Source organism: Phyllostomus discolor, chromosome 3 (assembly GCF_004126475.2).
Source record: "Phyllostomus discolor isolate MPI-MPIP mPhyDis1 chromosome 3, mPhyDis1.pri.v3, whole genome shotgun sequence".
Classification (NCBI taxonomy): domain Eukaryota; kingdom Metazoa; phylum Chordata; class Mammalia; order Chiroptera; family Phyllostomidae; genus Phyllostomus; species Phyllostomus discolor.
In genome coordinates, this window is record NC_040905.2 from 178,214,843 (window position 1) to 178,230,906 (window position 16,064).

At 42.1% G+C, this 16,064-nt stretch overlaps 1 protein-coding gene across 3 annotated transcripts in view; it reads right to left on the reverse strand.

Annotated features, from left to right (window-relative positions):
* Positions 1-16,064, reverse strand: part of FRMD3 (FERM domain containing 3) — a 262,871-nt gene that overhangs the window by 57,654 nt on the left and 189,153 nt on the right. For all 3 annotated transcript variants that reach the window (XM_036021775.1, XM_028523581.2, XM_028523580.2), the window contains exons 7-10: positions 9,582-9,669; positions 7,875-7,963; positions 5,088-5,151; positions 4,098-4,186 (exon numbers count right to left, since the gene is read on the reverse strand). In XM_036021775.1, coding sequence (XP_035877668.1) covers positions 4,098-4,186; positions 5,088-5,151; positions 7,875-7,963; positions 9,582-9,669 — 330 coding nt within the window. The remainder of the gene's footprint in view (positions 1-4,097; positions 4,187-5,087; positions 5,152-7,874; positions 7,964-9,581; positions 9,670-16,064) is intronic.

Consider the following 16,064-nt stretch of genomic DNA (forward strand, 5'->3'; position numbering starts at 1 on the left):
AAGGAGGGACAAAGCATCCCCAACCCAGGAAAAAAGATCAGGGCCTTGCTCTGCCAGCCAAGATGGTTAAAGCGCAGTGCCAGTCAGACAGGCCTGGAAGCAGGGCCGGGACCTCTGCCTGGGAAAGCAATGGTGCCAGGGGGAAGCAGGCTCCCACTCTGAGGTTAACAGAATCAGACCTTTCACAATCGAATGGGCTGGGCTCTATAACCAAGGGGCACTCGAAAAAACTTTCATCATTAGAGGAGCGGGTAGTCATGGAAGCCCCAGCAGCAGTTACTATTTATTGATGGTCCATGTGGCTGGCAGAACTAAACACTGCAAGGCAGGTGTTGCCAATCACATTTTACAGATGAAAAAATACAGGTGGAACTCAAAAACTGCAAATTCTTTGTTCCAGGCTACACTGCTAGGAAGTGAGAGTCAAGGTTTAGACCCAAGCCTGCTCACTTCCAAAGCCCACACTCATTAACACCAGACCGTGGTGAGACAAGCAAAGCATGCCTGAGTACCAGCCCCCTCCAGTTCACCATTGAGAAGGCTAGGGCCAAAGACTTGTCCAAGATCTCAAAACTGGCTCAGAAAAAGCAGTATCTTTCCTTCTTCCTAAGGACCAGGGATGGTTATGGGATACTGGAGGAACAAAATATTCTAGAACATTGCAGGATCAGTAGACATATTAGGATTAGAAGTCCTAGCAAGAGACAGGGTAGCCTGGCCCAACAATAGCAGAAGTGCTGATGCAAAGACTTGGTCACCTGGGTGCAGTGCCACTGTGTTCACAGCTAAATGCCCGAGTCCCCTGAAGCATTCACAGATGACTGGCAGTGATTTCTCCAATATGTGTAGTTGACCCATTCAATGACATAATCATCATACTGGTCTCATTGCTAGTTGCCAACTAATGACTCTACCCCAAAATGTGCAAAACCGATTCCTCAGATTGTCGTTTCTTCTCTTCTTCCTTCTCTCCCTCTGTTCAGTTCTGTTTTTGCCTTTGACTCCATCTACCAACTGACACCCTCACACATGATAAACAGCCTGAGTGCAAAAGAACTAATTAATGTCCTGAGGTATTCCTTGATAGAAATCCCATGATTGCACTAAAGGATCTTCAATTTTGTGCTGCTTCGAAGTAGGACTTAGTGAGCTGGCTCTAAAAGCCCAGGTGCTGGGTGTTCCCCTCTGCTACCCACCCCTTACGCATGTCTGTGGATCAGTAGCAATCAGCCCCACCTAGTGTTCCTCTGCCATCTTTATAATGGTGGCTCAGTCCTCTGTATCTGACCCCACACCATCTCCCTATCTATTTCATTCACCTACCCTCTGCTCCAGCTTTGTATAACTTTTCATCTTCTCAATGTATGTCTTCCACATCCCACACTGGTCCCTTACTCAGAATGTCCTTCCTCCACCTGAAAGAGCCTTCCTTCTACCTCCCAGCTCCGCCTATAGTAAGACTCGCCCCCTCCCCTGGACTCCTCTTTAGCATTTTATTTGCAGTTCCCTTTTAGTTTCTATCAAGAACTACAAATCTCCTGGCACAGGAACCATGCCTTATCGATTTGATCTAGTCATTCTTTTTCAAATGCCTGGGGTCTTTAGGAAATACAAAGATAAATAGAACCTAGTTCCTACCCTCAGAGAGATCAGATCTAATATAGATATAAAAACCTACAATAAAAGAATGTCATGCTATATCTTGTTTTGACTTTGTTTCAAGACTCTATCTACTAACCCCCTTATTTGCAAGACAATAGTCACTCAAAATAATTAAATGTTTCTCAGTTATTATTTGACAGGAACCAGAATTTTATTAGGAGAGTAACAGAAGAGTTCCAAAAGCTTAGGCTCCAAAACAGTTTATCAGTTTCTCAAAAAGAAATGTAGAGTTACCCTATGATCAAGAAATTATACTCCTAGGAATAAACCTAAGGGAATTGTCCAAAGAAAAAATTATATGGGTACTCATAGCAGCATTATTCATAATGCTTAAAAAAAGGAACCCAAATGTCCATCAACTGATGAATGAATAAACAAAATGTGGTATATCTAAACAATGGAATATTATTCAGCCATAAGCAATGAAGTGCTGACACATGCTACAACATGGATAAGCCTTGAAAACTTTACCTAAGTGAAAGAAGTCACATACAAGAGACTAGATAAGTGTATGATTTCATAGGAAAGATGCAGAACAGGTAAGTCCATACACACAGAGAGTAAATTAGTAGCTGTCAAGGTCTGGGGAGAGAGGGAAATGGAGCGACTGTGGTGAGTCACTTCTTTTGGGGTTCATAAAAGTGTTCTGGAAATTGACAGTAGTGACAGTTGCATGACTTCATGAATTAAACTAAAAATCATTGAATTATATTTTAAAGGGGTGCACATATACTTCAATTTTAAAATAATTTTTTAAAAACAAAACCAAAAAAAGTATGCAGACTCCAACTAAAGAGGGAGAAGATCAATCCCTTTGTATTTCCCCTTCTGAGCTCTCATGGAGATAGAGATCTAGACATGCTGATTTTTCAAAGTCCATTGGGTACCCTTTTTTACCAGTCCCCAAACACCACGGGGGACACATGGATGCCTTGAGGTGGCAACGACTGTGGGAAAAAATCTACTGATAGGCATCATCGTTTCCTGTCATTGCTAGAAGCACCACATTTTGTGGATCATCTCATCCAAGGGTTTTCAAATTATGCTCCTGATAAAATGTACCCAGGGTTGACCGGTTTCCTGGGACATGGACTCTCAGTGCTAAACCTGGGAAAGTCCCTGGCAAACTGGGACAACTGGTCACCCAAGCTCCTGAAGAAATGGATGAACAGTCTCCTGTCCCCAGGCCCAACTCTGGTCCCCACCAACAACCACAGGCTTCTCTATTTTTTTTACATGGGCTTTGCCTACACTTCTGTTAAAGGAAAATAGTTCTGTGGCTGAAGGGGTTTGTAAATCATTATCTAAGACATCATTCTCCTAAAGGTCTTCATCAGCCAAAGCCCAGGAGTGCAGAGACTCACATTTTCAGGGAAGTGAGTCTAGTGGGTAAGACAGAATCTTGTGGGATTTGGGGGAACAGAGACTGAGAATAATCTACCTGGATGAGCTCCAGGGGTTGGCAATGCTGATACCCTGAAGGCTGGACTAGGTTCTTGACTGTGTCCATCATCACCACCACCGCCGCTCTTCCAATTAGCAAGTGCGCCTCAAAGAGGAGATGCTGGAACTCAGCGAAAAGATCCTAAATTTGAACCTCTGTGGAAACCTGACAGCTGTATGCATGGTTTCTGAAGCCCTGTCCAGCCAGCACTGACTTTCTACCATCCTAGGCTCTGATGGCATTCTACCCATAAAACTTTGGTTCTCATCTCTGTATACCAAAGGCCTCTTACTATGAACACGTGTGGCTCTCAGCCACAGGTTTCTTTTTTTGGTTGTGAGTATACATTCAACCCAAGCCAGGGTAGGCCATAAGTGCCAGAAAGTATCAACTCCACCTCCAAAGTGGCCCTCAACCAAAATAAATGAAGAATTGGTAGATAAACAGCCCAGCCTTTTTGCCAGTAAGTGGGTGAACTCTGAGGCACATTCTGCCATCCGCCAGAGTTCACCCACTCTCCTCTGCAGAGCAGAGCCCAGCTGCCCACAGTAGTAGTGACCTGCTCAATAGTACCCCCTACATGGCTCCTTTCCCCGTCTCCCTCCCCCACTCCCCAATTGGTATGTTCAGTGATCACCTCCCAAAAAAACCACTTGCACTAAACTTTTCTCAAGGTCTGCTTCCGAAGAGGGCAGCCAACCAAATACAGATCGTGTGACATGTTGACTGGAAATAGCAATGACAACACACACACACACACACACACACACACACACAGAGCAATTCCATGGGAAACACCCAGCAGGGAGCTCAGGACTTGCTTGACCCAACAGTAGCAGGGAGTCACCCTGAACAAAGCACCAAATTCATAATTTATTTTAAAGAATAAAAAGGACTATTTAAAAAATGAACATGGAGCTGTCTGCTAAACATAAAAGGGTTCCATGGGTGTTCTCAAAAACCTATGATTAAATAAATAAAAACTACTTACTTATAAAAGGCCTGGTTCTCCACCCCACATTTCCAGAGATGTTTGCAGGCAGCTGGTGTTGAAGTATGAAATGCCAACATGGCTTTTTTCTAATAAAAAATAACAAAACAAAAAAGGGCATGTTAAGCAGAGTTGATGCTTTTCATGTTTTTCCTTCATGTATCTACCTATTTGTATCCTGCCACCTACCAAACAGATTTGAAGTAACTTGTGTACTACTATGTTCTTAAAAGGGTTTTTAAAATCGTATTCCCCCATACCCACCGACCCACCTCACCCTTTGCAGATATCTTTGCAGATATCACTACACTAATCTACCTAGGCCCTCTTTCTGATTAAAAAAAAAAAAAAAAAAAGGAAAGAAAAGTAGCCTCACGATCGACTCTGCAGGCATTGCCTCATCTCAGTCATACTTGGGTTACTTTAAAAACTTTCTTGCTGGTGTTGAACTGAAAACTGGGGTCAGGAGATTGTGCAGACTTCCAGGCCTAGCTCTGAGGTTCCAAGTTTCAGCCCTCCTCCCAAATGTGTTCACTGGTGAACTCAACCTATTATTTGGTAACTCCTTTATTTGAAGATTTTTTGTTCTTAAAGATTCTTTTTATAAAACTCTACCCACCACTGGTTGGTATCTAGCTTGGTAAGTATTCTTTGCATGTTTCCTAAATCTGTATTTTGGTAAATTACAGAGGTAGGGGAAGTCCCATTTGCTAAATCTCCAACCTATCCCAGTCTATTTTTTACACAGGGGTATTCCCTCAGCATTGTTCACTAACTTTACTCTTAAATGTGCAAGCCCAGTGTTTATTTGCTTACCTTTCAAATATTCTCAAGCATATAGCTTCCATTATCACTGCAAACTTTAAGGTCATGGTCTCTTAGGCCTACAAGGCTAAATGCACATTTTATGCTTAAATCTCTCTCATAGGCACACATGTACACACCCACTCTCACACACAATGACAGGGAGTTAGAAAAGCAGTATCTGACCTCTTTCTGGGTGCCAATCACATAAAATGTCTTCCCTTCAAACTTCAATTTGCAGACATCTGGCCTAAGGAAAAAAAATACCTTTGGGTGAGAAGAAAAAGCAAGTGGCAACTAACCAAGGTACCTGGCTTTCCCACAGGAATGAGGCTGACTCACCAATGCCAAGCAGGCTGTGCTGAAACAAGATACCATCTTATCATCAGGGAAGGCCAAGTGAGCAGTGAAAAGCCCCCGAGTGAATTATACAGCAACTTTCTTCCCAAGAGAGGATCCATAGGCAGCTCAACTATTTAGTCCACTTTTTTACATTTAAGCTGTACCTTATTTTTAAGGAGCAGTAGAGGTCTCGTGAACCTTAACAACCAAAACAAGAATTGGCCAGCCCAGGGAGAATGTGGTGGTTTCAGATTCAGTGAGTGAAATGACATGGATTCACAACATCTGTTCTCCCATCCTTTCACACTCATCTCCAAGAAGCACACACATCACACTGTGAAATTTCTTTCCTGCTCTCCCTGTTCATAGAATATTTCATTATATATTGAGATGCTCAGAATTGTGAGGACAGCTTGATGAATGAACATCTTAAGAAGCTGCTTGATTAAAATCTGTCTGAAATGCAGACACGAAGTCACCTTCTTGGTGAGAAAATATATGTGAAGGGGAGAATTCTATTTTTATTCCTTTGGTCTAATTCCTCAGATAGTGATGATGTGTGCCCCTGTGCTTTTCCTAGGAAATAAAGAATAGTGTGGATGCATTAAGTTGTCTTAATTTAGGTAGAGGATTTGCAAGAAAGGCAAAGTGCAATGGATGATTAAAAAACAAACAAAAACAAAAAACCCAAGGATTAATGTGAGAAGATAATTTGTTTTAGTAACAATACATGACTATGAGAAATGCATGTGCCTAATCAGAGGCTGGGAAGATTGGAGTTGGCCTCAGTGGCCCAGCACGAACACCAAGATGCAGAACATAGAAACAAATGGTCAGATTGTCCTTCCCAGCTCTTCACTATACCCAGGAAAGAAAGCGAGGTCCAAGGAGGGGAGAGACTTGCAATTAGTCTGCACTTGAAATGTGTCCAGTTCTAACCTAACTCAAGCAATCCAAAACCTGAGGATCTATCACTCTTCAGGACCCCAAAGCCTTTTATAGCCCCAGGGTGGGATGGAAGAAGTCCTCAAATTACCCATGCTCCCCAAAGTCAGCAGGGAATGTATTCTGGAATGGAGTTGAAAGACAATTACAGATAGGTCAAAAAAGATATTTAGAGAAACTGGGCACCTTAGAAAGAGAAGGCTGATCATGAAAAAGACCAGAAGATAGTGGGAGAGGAGTGGACATTAGCTGACTAATGCTAATCTAGTGAAGAAGGTTTGAAAGGAAAGGAGCTAAGAGGAGAATGCTAAGAAAGTAGGGAGAGCTCCTTGATAATGAGATGCTAAAAGAAACCCTGAAGCTATAGAACCATGCGACTGAGGCTCAGGTAAGTGCCAAGAGAGCATTTCTAGCTCAGGAATGAGGATGGATGCCTACTGGCCTATCGAGAAGAACGTCAGATTCAAGCACTTAAGCCAAAGGAGTGAATCCCCAACTCAGTGAGACACACCAGGGCTGACAAACCTGCCAGGGACTCTCAGAGAGGGAAGTGAGTCAGCTGAAGGGAGGAACAAGACTACGCCTTTCCAACATCCAATCACACATACAATGTTCAGCCTTCTTCTCTCTTTACCACAACCATGTTGCTCCTCGATTGCACAGAGTGGGCACTGCAGGTCACCATCCTCCCTCTTCTTTACTGACAAAATCTAGGCTTTATTTCTCCTCAGGGTCATGTATTTATGCAGATCATGCTCTTTCCAATCCCAAGAGGGTGAATCTTGATTCCACCACCCAGTAAGGAGTTCCCATTATTCTCAGAAGGGTTGCTTTAAGGAGGCACTTGTGACCCCATCCTGCCCAACTGGATACATAGGAAGTCTCCCACATGGTTCCAGAAAAGGTTGTTTGCTTTAATACCAGACACATGGAAGGGCTGCTCTCTTCCAGGCTCTGGGTGTTGCTGTGTGAAGATGTAAAAGCCAGAGTTGCAACATGACCATGCCATTTTATGAGCCTGGGGACAAACCACCCTATAATGGCAAAAAAGAAAACAGAGAGAAGCACATCCTACACAGTGTTGTTGGACAGTTCAGTTAAAGGATCATGGAACTCTCTGAGCTCTGTAACTTCTGCTGTGTGAGATGATCAGCCCTCTTACTGGTAAGGCACTGTGAGCAGACATTACTGTTACCCTGACCAAAAGCATCTTCACTAATATGCTGGATTACAAAAAATGTCTGCAGCAAGGGTTCAACAGAATAGACTGAAGTGAATGGGAGGGACTGGGTCCTGTTGCTCAAGGAAACAGGCACCTTTACCTTCCTTGACTACCATCCCCATCTCTGCACCCCAGTCACCCTCTGGTGAGAGCAGAAGCTACTGGTGAGAAAGCACTGGACACCTTCTTTTTTGGAAGCAGAGCCCCTGAGCTCTGGACACACCCCAGGTCTCCTGAGTTCACCTCTCAGCTTGACAAATCTGATTCCCTCCTAAGAGAGGGCAACCTAGATCGGGTTTCATTTATAGATAATAGATCTCTTTGTAATGAAGTTCCAAAGCAAAAAAATGAATACCAGGCATCCTATTTGATATCTCAAAAAAAAAAAAAGCCAAAAGTGTGAAAAAAAGAACAAGATTAAGAAAAATGGTAAGCCAGTTTAAAAAAAAAAAAGAAGGACTCACCACTTTATCAAATGGATTCTCTTATTTCCCTGGAATACCACAAAGCCTGCAGCAGTGAATCCCAAAAACGTTGTTGTGCCTGTTGAATCCTGAAAAATAAAAACATATTTGGATTGAGTAATATAAAGTAAATGGTAAGGGGTATGCTTATTCATCCTCACCCTGGGTTAATTTCAGGTTAATTCTAACGATTGCAGCAATAAATTAAATTTCTGAGATGGGACCTCTAAGGATAGTACTTCCAAAGTCCAGGCAAGGTCCAGGAACATGTAGCTTTCCCTCTGAGGACAGAACTTCTCCTCTCCAAGAATCTCCTGGGAAAGTCCAGATTAGTCATAAACCACTGTGTCAACTTCCAAATGCCTTCTGGGGCCATCTGAGTCCTCATATCTGCCCTGTAATGTGGACAAACCACTCCTGGTTGTCATTAACCCTGCGACCAAAATGCTATGTAACCAACACCCTAAGCATCTATCGTAGCTTGATTCAATCCCACACAGGATTCCTGGCAATTGTAATGTAAAGATATGTCCAGGAATGCCTACTTTGCTTCCAACCTCGACCCAGAAAACTAAGCATTTCATTAATAAATAAAGGCAGAGGAACAACAATAAAAATCTAGTCAGTCTCCATCCAAGTAATAAATAAACAGAGAGGCTCAGATTTGTAGATAAAATGTAATTCATTAAATGGACTAATTTTATTTATACCATGACTAGGAAGAGGCATCTGGCAAATATTCTAAAATAAATGTTTGGGCAGACTGCAAGATGCATGTACCAGTAGGGACAACTACCACTGGCTCTCAGCCTTGTGTACACATTGGAATCATCTGGAGCATGTGGTCTGCTTCCCAAAAGACCCTGATGGAACAGGACAGCAGGAGCTTAGGAAGCTCCCTACTTGCGTGTAGCGAGGAGCCTAAGCTGAGAGCTGTAAGACTGGCACTTGACCAAATACTACTACCTGTTCCCACCTGGGTAAAGAAACATTCCAGTATGACTCAAGAACTAACTTTAAAAGACCAACTGATATAAATGCTTAGTTCAGGATACAGGTGAGTGCCTGGTTGATGTGTAGTTAGTTTAAGACATGGAAAGGAGAAAACTTCTCATAAAACAGTTCTGGAAAATGTGTGCATGAGCATTGCCTTTTGAACCTGTGTAAAAGGCAGACCTGCCAGATGCATCCCTGGTGATTCTGAATCGGTGTTCTGGGGTGGGGCCCAGGTGGTTCTGATATAAATGGCCAGGTTTCATGCTTGAGAGAAACACTGTCAAAATAATGCAAGTAAAGAAAAAAGGAAAACAAGTACTCCTAATGTCAAAAAGTAATTTTAAATCTTTCTTTTCTTCTACTTTCCCATCTTTTCAGACTGCATTCTTGCCAGCAATGGCCTTGAAAATAAATGTGAGGACCCTGTAACTTCTCAGGGATAAAACCATCCCTGATGGATAAATGAATCCATGTATGTTAATTTAGGAATATGTGGCTATTACATAGCAATTAGCAAGCAATTGGTTGACTCCAATGGAGAGAACCAACTACCAAAACGTGAGACTGCAGCCCACTGTTGTCCCTTCTAATGAGGGGCGGTGGGGCAGGCTGTGGAAATATCCTAGGAGGGGTCTGCCAGGCATACACAGCAATAAACTCTTTTGGGGCAAAACAATCCTTAAATGTCGACCTGCTGTGAGAAGCAATTACCTTGCATGGGTGGGGGTCCACCCCATAGGTTTCCAAAGTGTGAGCTTTTAGGAGTAAGTTAAATTCAGCAACAGGCGGGCTCTGGCCTCTGTAACATCACACAAGAAAAGGGAGAGAGTTAATATGAAGAATAAAAGAGACATGGAGTCCCTTCATTCAATAAAATGTGATATCCTACACTAAATAAAGAGAGAAACCCCTGCACACATAGTAATCACTAAGACTGATCATTATGCTTCACCACGAGGAGCCCTTTGCCAAGGAATCCGAGCTCCTGCTCCCCGGCTGAGTGTTCGTTCCATAATAAACCCTCAAGTACTCGAGGACTCCAGCGACCCGTACACTTAATCAAGGTTATCGAGTTACCAATGGCCCTTGGAAACATAATCTTACTATGAAATAAAACTCAGCATCTGTTCTTTCCAACTTATTTTAAAGATTATGCAGGATAAATGGCATTCCTTCTTGCTCAGGGAGGGAAGGAGGTGGGCAATCCTGTCACCCCATCAACAAGCCTGAAGAGAGCCATCCAGGTAAGAACGAACTGCCGACCATTCCACTGGAAAGCCCTGGATTTTGAAAGGAAATCTCAGCCACAAGTCTTAGCACCGTCCTCCTGGGTGGTAAACAAGGTCTTGGCCTCAAGAGGGGGAGAGGACTACAAACACAGATGGCTGTGAAAAGCCCTTTGGGGGCTAACTTCCAAACCAGGACTGTGCAGCATTTCAAAGACTCCACTTTGGCTGACATTAACATCCCACAGTAGTCTAGAGAATCTGAACTGCTCCCCCAGGGCAAATATATAACCCTAATCACCAAGAAGAGTTTGCTAAGGAAACAGCAGGAATTCACTTTTATTTTCAAAGGTAAAACTATATTGCAATATTAAACCTATTTCTACCTAAGCTTCTCCCCAGAGAGAGATTTCCTCCACTACCTCCTCAAGACTCCTAAGAGTCATCATCATGCCTCTCCATCAAAACAGTGTCCCATTTCCCTTCTCGCTAAAGCCTTTGGAGATGTTCTCTCTAGCCCAGGTACACTGAAATTTCACTGTGATATGTCTAAGGAGCATCTTCACTTATTCATCATGACCAGTGCTGTGGGGGCAGTTTTAATTCAACAACTCATACCTTTCTTTGGCCATTTCTTTGATTCTTTTCTTCCCTTCTCAACTTCCTTCTTTACTCCCAGTCACTCTTTCTCTCTCTTTTCTCCTTTGAGAGGCCCTAGCAGGTCGATATCCTAAGTTGATCCTTCATGTCTTTTAACCTTTGTTTCTTCCTTTAAGTCTCTTTCTTTCTGTACTAGGTTCTGAATTATTTCTTAATTCATCCTTCCAATTTGCTAACTTATTCTTCTCTTCATCTGTGTGTATCCTGCTTTTCATCCCATTTATGAGTTTTTAAATATCAATTAAATATTTCATTTTCAATGTAACAACTAGAGACACATCTCAATTTATTGTGCTTTGCTTTATTGCACTTCACAGATACCGTAGGGGCGGGGGTTGGGGGGGTGGGGGTTTTTTGTTTTTCTTTTACAAATTGAAGCTTTTGGGCAACCCCGCACTGAGCAAGTCTACAAGCACCCTTTGTCCGATAGTATTTGCTCACTTTGTGCCTCTGTGTCACATTTTGGTAATTCTTGCAATATTTCAAACTTTTTCATTATTATTGTATTGGCTACAGTGATCTGTGATAAGTGATCTTTGATGTTACCATTTTAATTGTTTTGTGGCACCATGAACTGCACCCATATAAGAAGGTGAACTTAATAAATATGTGTGTTCTGGATATTCCCCTGTCTCTCTCCCTCTCTTCGGGCTTCCCTATTCCCTGAGAAACAAAAATATTGAAATTAAACTAATTAATAACCCTATGATGGCCTCTAAAATCTAAGTGAAAGAATCTGTTGATGCAGCAAACTTCGCTGCTATTTTAAGCCACAGCCACCCTAACCTCCAGTAACCACCACCCTGATCAGCCAGTGGTCATCACCTCCCCACCAGCATTTTTTAGTAATATTTTTAATTAAGTATGTGCATTTTTGAGACACAATACTATTTCACACTTAATAGTCTATAGTACAGTGTAAACATAATTTTGACATGCACTGGGAAACCAAAAAATTTATGTGACTTGCTATTACTCACTTGCAGTGATCTGGAACCAAACCCGGAATACCTCCAAGGTATGCCTGCCTATATTTGGCTCTTGAAATAGTTGCTTGTTCTTATTTTATGAAAAATAAACTCTTCTTACTTCTCTTACACCCACTTTTAAAGTTCAACCTTGTTTGCTCCATTAATGCTGCTTTCTCGGGAATGGTGTTTTTGGTTTGCTAAGTCAGAGTTTCTCATTCATTGAATTGATGTTCCCTTAAGTGTTTGGTTATTCTTGGTTGGACAGTCACCTATATATCTGATTTATACATTGAATGCAGCAGTCTCCAAAGGTTGTAGGGAAGGATGGGATGTGCCATGTATGAAGTGTGTGTCAGTAATATGATTTAAAGCTGAAAGTTCTGGTCCCTTCTAGGTCTTTTCCACACACAGGGTACCCCCAGATCAAGCCTGGAAGCAGAGGAACGGGTTAAAACTGCCCAATTGCTCCAAAGGCAATTGCCCACTCACCATGATGGCCAACCTGTGTGCCTGCTGCCTGAAGCACCCAGAACCACCCCTCTCCTCCTATGTGTGTGTTTGCCCTGGATTTCCTGTTTCTTGTCTTCCAGAGATACCTCAGGACTTCTGATCCAAAGATGGTATTCTTTCCTGTATCCACTGTCTAATACTTTTTCTATTATCCATAGGGACTTGGGAAAGGAAGGGAAGGTTGCCACCTATACTACCTTTTACTTTTAATAGAAGAAGTTTTAAATTCATCCTTTACAGATATATTTCTGAGGAATTAACTCAAGATCCTGCTTTAGGAAGATAAAGTCTTTCTAAAGCCCTTCAGGATTTTCTCTTTAGTCTTTGTGTTCTGAAAGTTCACTGATATATAAAGGGAGCATCTTTATTTCAGTAGTTGCTGGTGAATGTAGGCTGGGGCAACCCTAGCAAACAAGCTACCACTTCCTAAAAGAGCTGAAGTTGTGCGAACTCTATGCCCCAGCAAATTCCATACCTCGGTTGACACCCATGAGAATATTCAAGAACCCATTCAGCTTTGTAATAGGAAAAAAAAAAAAAAAAGAAACAACCTAAATGTCTATCACCAGGAGAATGGATATATAAAATATGATATATTCACATGACGGAAAATGAGTTATACAGAAGAAAAAATGAAGACCTAAATTATAGCTATTGCATCAATGTGGAAGAATCATAAAAATATGTTGATGAGAAAAAGTGAGATATAAGAATAGAGTATGATTCCATTTATATGATCAAAAATAGGCAAAAACAAAGCAACGCATTACTTAGTGATATATATGAAGTACATTTATAAAAGCAAAAGAAGAGAAGGAATAACCCAACATTCAGAATACTGTAGACAAGGGAGGAAGGTGCTCTGGATGGGGGTGGGGCGGGGCACAGAAGAGACTTCAAAGCGTCTGGAAACATTCCAATTCATGAGCAGAGCTGGGGGTCCTGGGTGGTTTTTCAACTATTCTTTAAATTATACATATATTATGTATACTATTTTATATAGTTTTTTATATATTATATATTTTACAATGATTAAAAGAAACAATTGGCTTTTAAATAAAAGAATTATTGGATGAAATATTATACAATCTATAAGCACCACTGAACTAAACGAAATTGGTCAGAAGTATAATATACATGCACAGCTATCTTTTACTAAATCCTACTGTTCCAAGAATTATGTAATTGTTTCTATTACCAAGCAATACATCTTTTTCCACTTACTATTTATAAAGGAGGAAGTCTTATTCCCATTTTATAGATGTAGATTCTGGCACTCAAAGAGCAAAAGTAACTTGCTCAAGGCTACTCTGCTCCTATGTGCAGAAGCCATGTGCAAGCTCAAGTCTGCCCGGTTCCAGACACTTCTCAGTGCCTGCGCCACCCCCACTACCAGTTGGACGTGGCCAGGAGCCACCTGCCTGTGCTCCTGAAGGCCATGGCAGAGCATTTCAATATCGGGTCTTACAGAAAGCCCTTCTCATAATCTAAACATTGCAATTTATCAATGATGAGGGAATCCACCTCAGATGACTGGTATTTACACCTGATTAGAGAGCTGTGATGTCTCCATTTTCATCTAGGTCAGAGATCCCCAAACCAAAGCCTGCATCTGCAGGCAAAGCCTGACTGCCACCTCGCTGTGTACAGCCAATGAGCTAAGATGGTTTACCACTTTTCAGTGGTTTCATACAAATGCAGAAGAGCCTCTCATGACCCATGAAAATTATATGACTTTCAAATTTCAATGTCAATAAGGTTTTATCGGAACACAGCCATGCCCATTCATTTGCAGACTGTCTAAGGGTGCTGTCATGCTACAATGGCAAAACGGAGTAGTGACAACAGGCCCCCTAGGTCCTGCAAAACCTGAAATATTTACAAATGGCCTAGTACAGAAAAAAGTTAGCTGGACCCTGATCCAGGAACTGAACACAGGAATAGGAAGTAAGTGAAGCTGTGTCTCTTTGATTGCATAGAGTCAGTATGAAAATAGTACCAACCTCCAAGATCTGGTGTAAAGAGTAAGCGGTTAACAGGTATAAAGCAGCTGGAGTAGAGCCTGGCACAGAGCATATGTTCTCTTGTTAGCCCTGCATGTGACGGATAGAAATATAACATTGGGGGAAATGTCAGGAAGCATGTTCAGATTTTTACACCAAAGCCAATGGCCCCTGTTTAAAATAAAAGTTCTCAAATTGTTATTGTTTGCTTTGGGTTTGACTGCAGATCTCCAATGGCTAGGTGTTTAAGAGGTTTAATCTAAGAAGTCATACACAGAGAAAGGCTAACTACAGATGTTCGGAACCAGTGGAGGAAAGGTGGAGACCAGTGGCACTAGAAACCCTTGCATCCCCCACACTCACTGAGGAAGAAACCATGGAATGATCAGGTTTTCAGGAAGATGCAAAGATCTATTACATAGAAATGCTTTGTTTTATTCCCTTGAATCCTTCACTGGACATTTGATTCTGGCAAAAATCTCTTGGGTAATGGAAAATAATGATTTTCTAGTGTTTAAATCTTGCATTAGGAACTGTTCGAAGGTTAATAGTGTCTCTAATGAGACATTTAGAAATAAAAGTACAGTGATTAGTTGAATTTCTTTTTAAGACCTAACAATTCTCTAAAGGTATGCTTCTGTGATAAATTAGGTGAGGTCAAGTAATTATGTATTTAACTATACAGTTCCCTTCTGCTCATCTTGAGTACTTTTTGACAAAGGGAAGCACTCTCTCTCTCTTATTGGTCAGCCTTCAGCATACAATTATCTTGAGTACAAAAACATACAGTGTCCTCAAATGAATGCACATTATTAGTGGTTAGTTGTGGAATGAAGTGTGGATCTTGCCAGCAATGACCTGGACTGCTTGGAGCACAGCTGGTAAAGCAGGGGTGGTTTTGGCTCCCCCTGAATCATCTGAGTCTATGAGCTCCAGACTGAAATTCATGTGTAGAAGACCAATATAGTGGTCTACTGCAGAGTAGCATTCTCAACCTAAGTTAGGTTCATTTTTCTGAAACCTGATTGTAACTTAGGTCGATTTTGCTTGCCACAGGCTTCAAATGTCAGTAATCCCAGGACTTGCACTGTGGCAGGACTTTGGGTCTTAGCACCCAGGAGACGCCAGAGAACTCTCTATATTTTATAAAAGCTGGGTTGCCAACTTTTTGAACTGCAGGGCATCTCATCTGCTCTTTAGTATCACTGCTGGCTCTCTGCACTTCAGAAGATTGTTTTCCCTTCGCTGTGGTCCTGTCCCCACAGTTGGCAAGAGCTGCTGGGGTCTAGCTGAAGGTTAGGAGTGCCTCAGATGGATTTCGCTCAGCTCTCCCATCCTGCCCAACTTCAGCACATTGCCCCTCTTCACTCAGTGAAGGCTGGGGGCCAAAGGGTAGTGGAAGAGTACAACTCACTCTATAACTAGAGTCTTTTTTTTAAGATTTTATTTATTTACTTTTAGAGAAGGGAAGGGACAGAGAAAGAGAGAGAGAAACATTAATGTGTGGTTGCCTCTCACGTGGCCCCCACTGGGGACCTGGCCTGCAACCCAGGCATGTGCCCTGACTGGGAATCGAACCTGCGATACTTTGGTTCGCAGCCCGCGCTCAATCCACTGAGCTACGCCAGCCAGAGCTGTAACTAGAGTCTTTTGGGTCCCAATCAGTCAAGTCAGTCAGCCTCCTCATGGCCTAGTCCTTGACTTCCCACCACACCTCCAAAAGTGAAAGCTACTGCAGTTTTCCACTCTCCTCAGGACAATCTGGATTTTAGTACATTTGGATTTCTTTGTATCCTCAGCAATCAGATAGGTTTAACAAATATG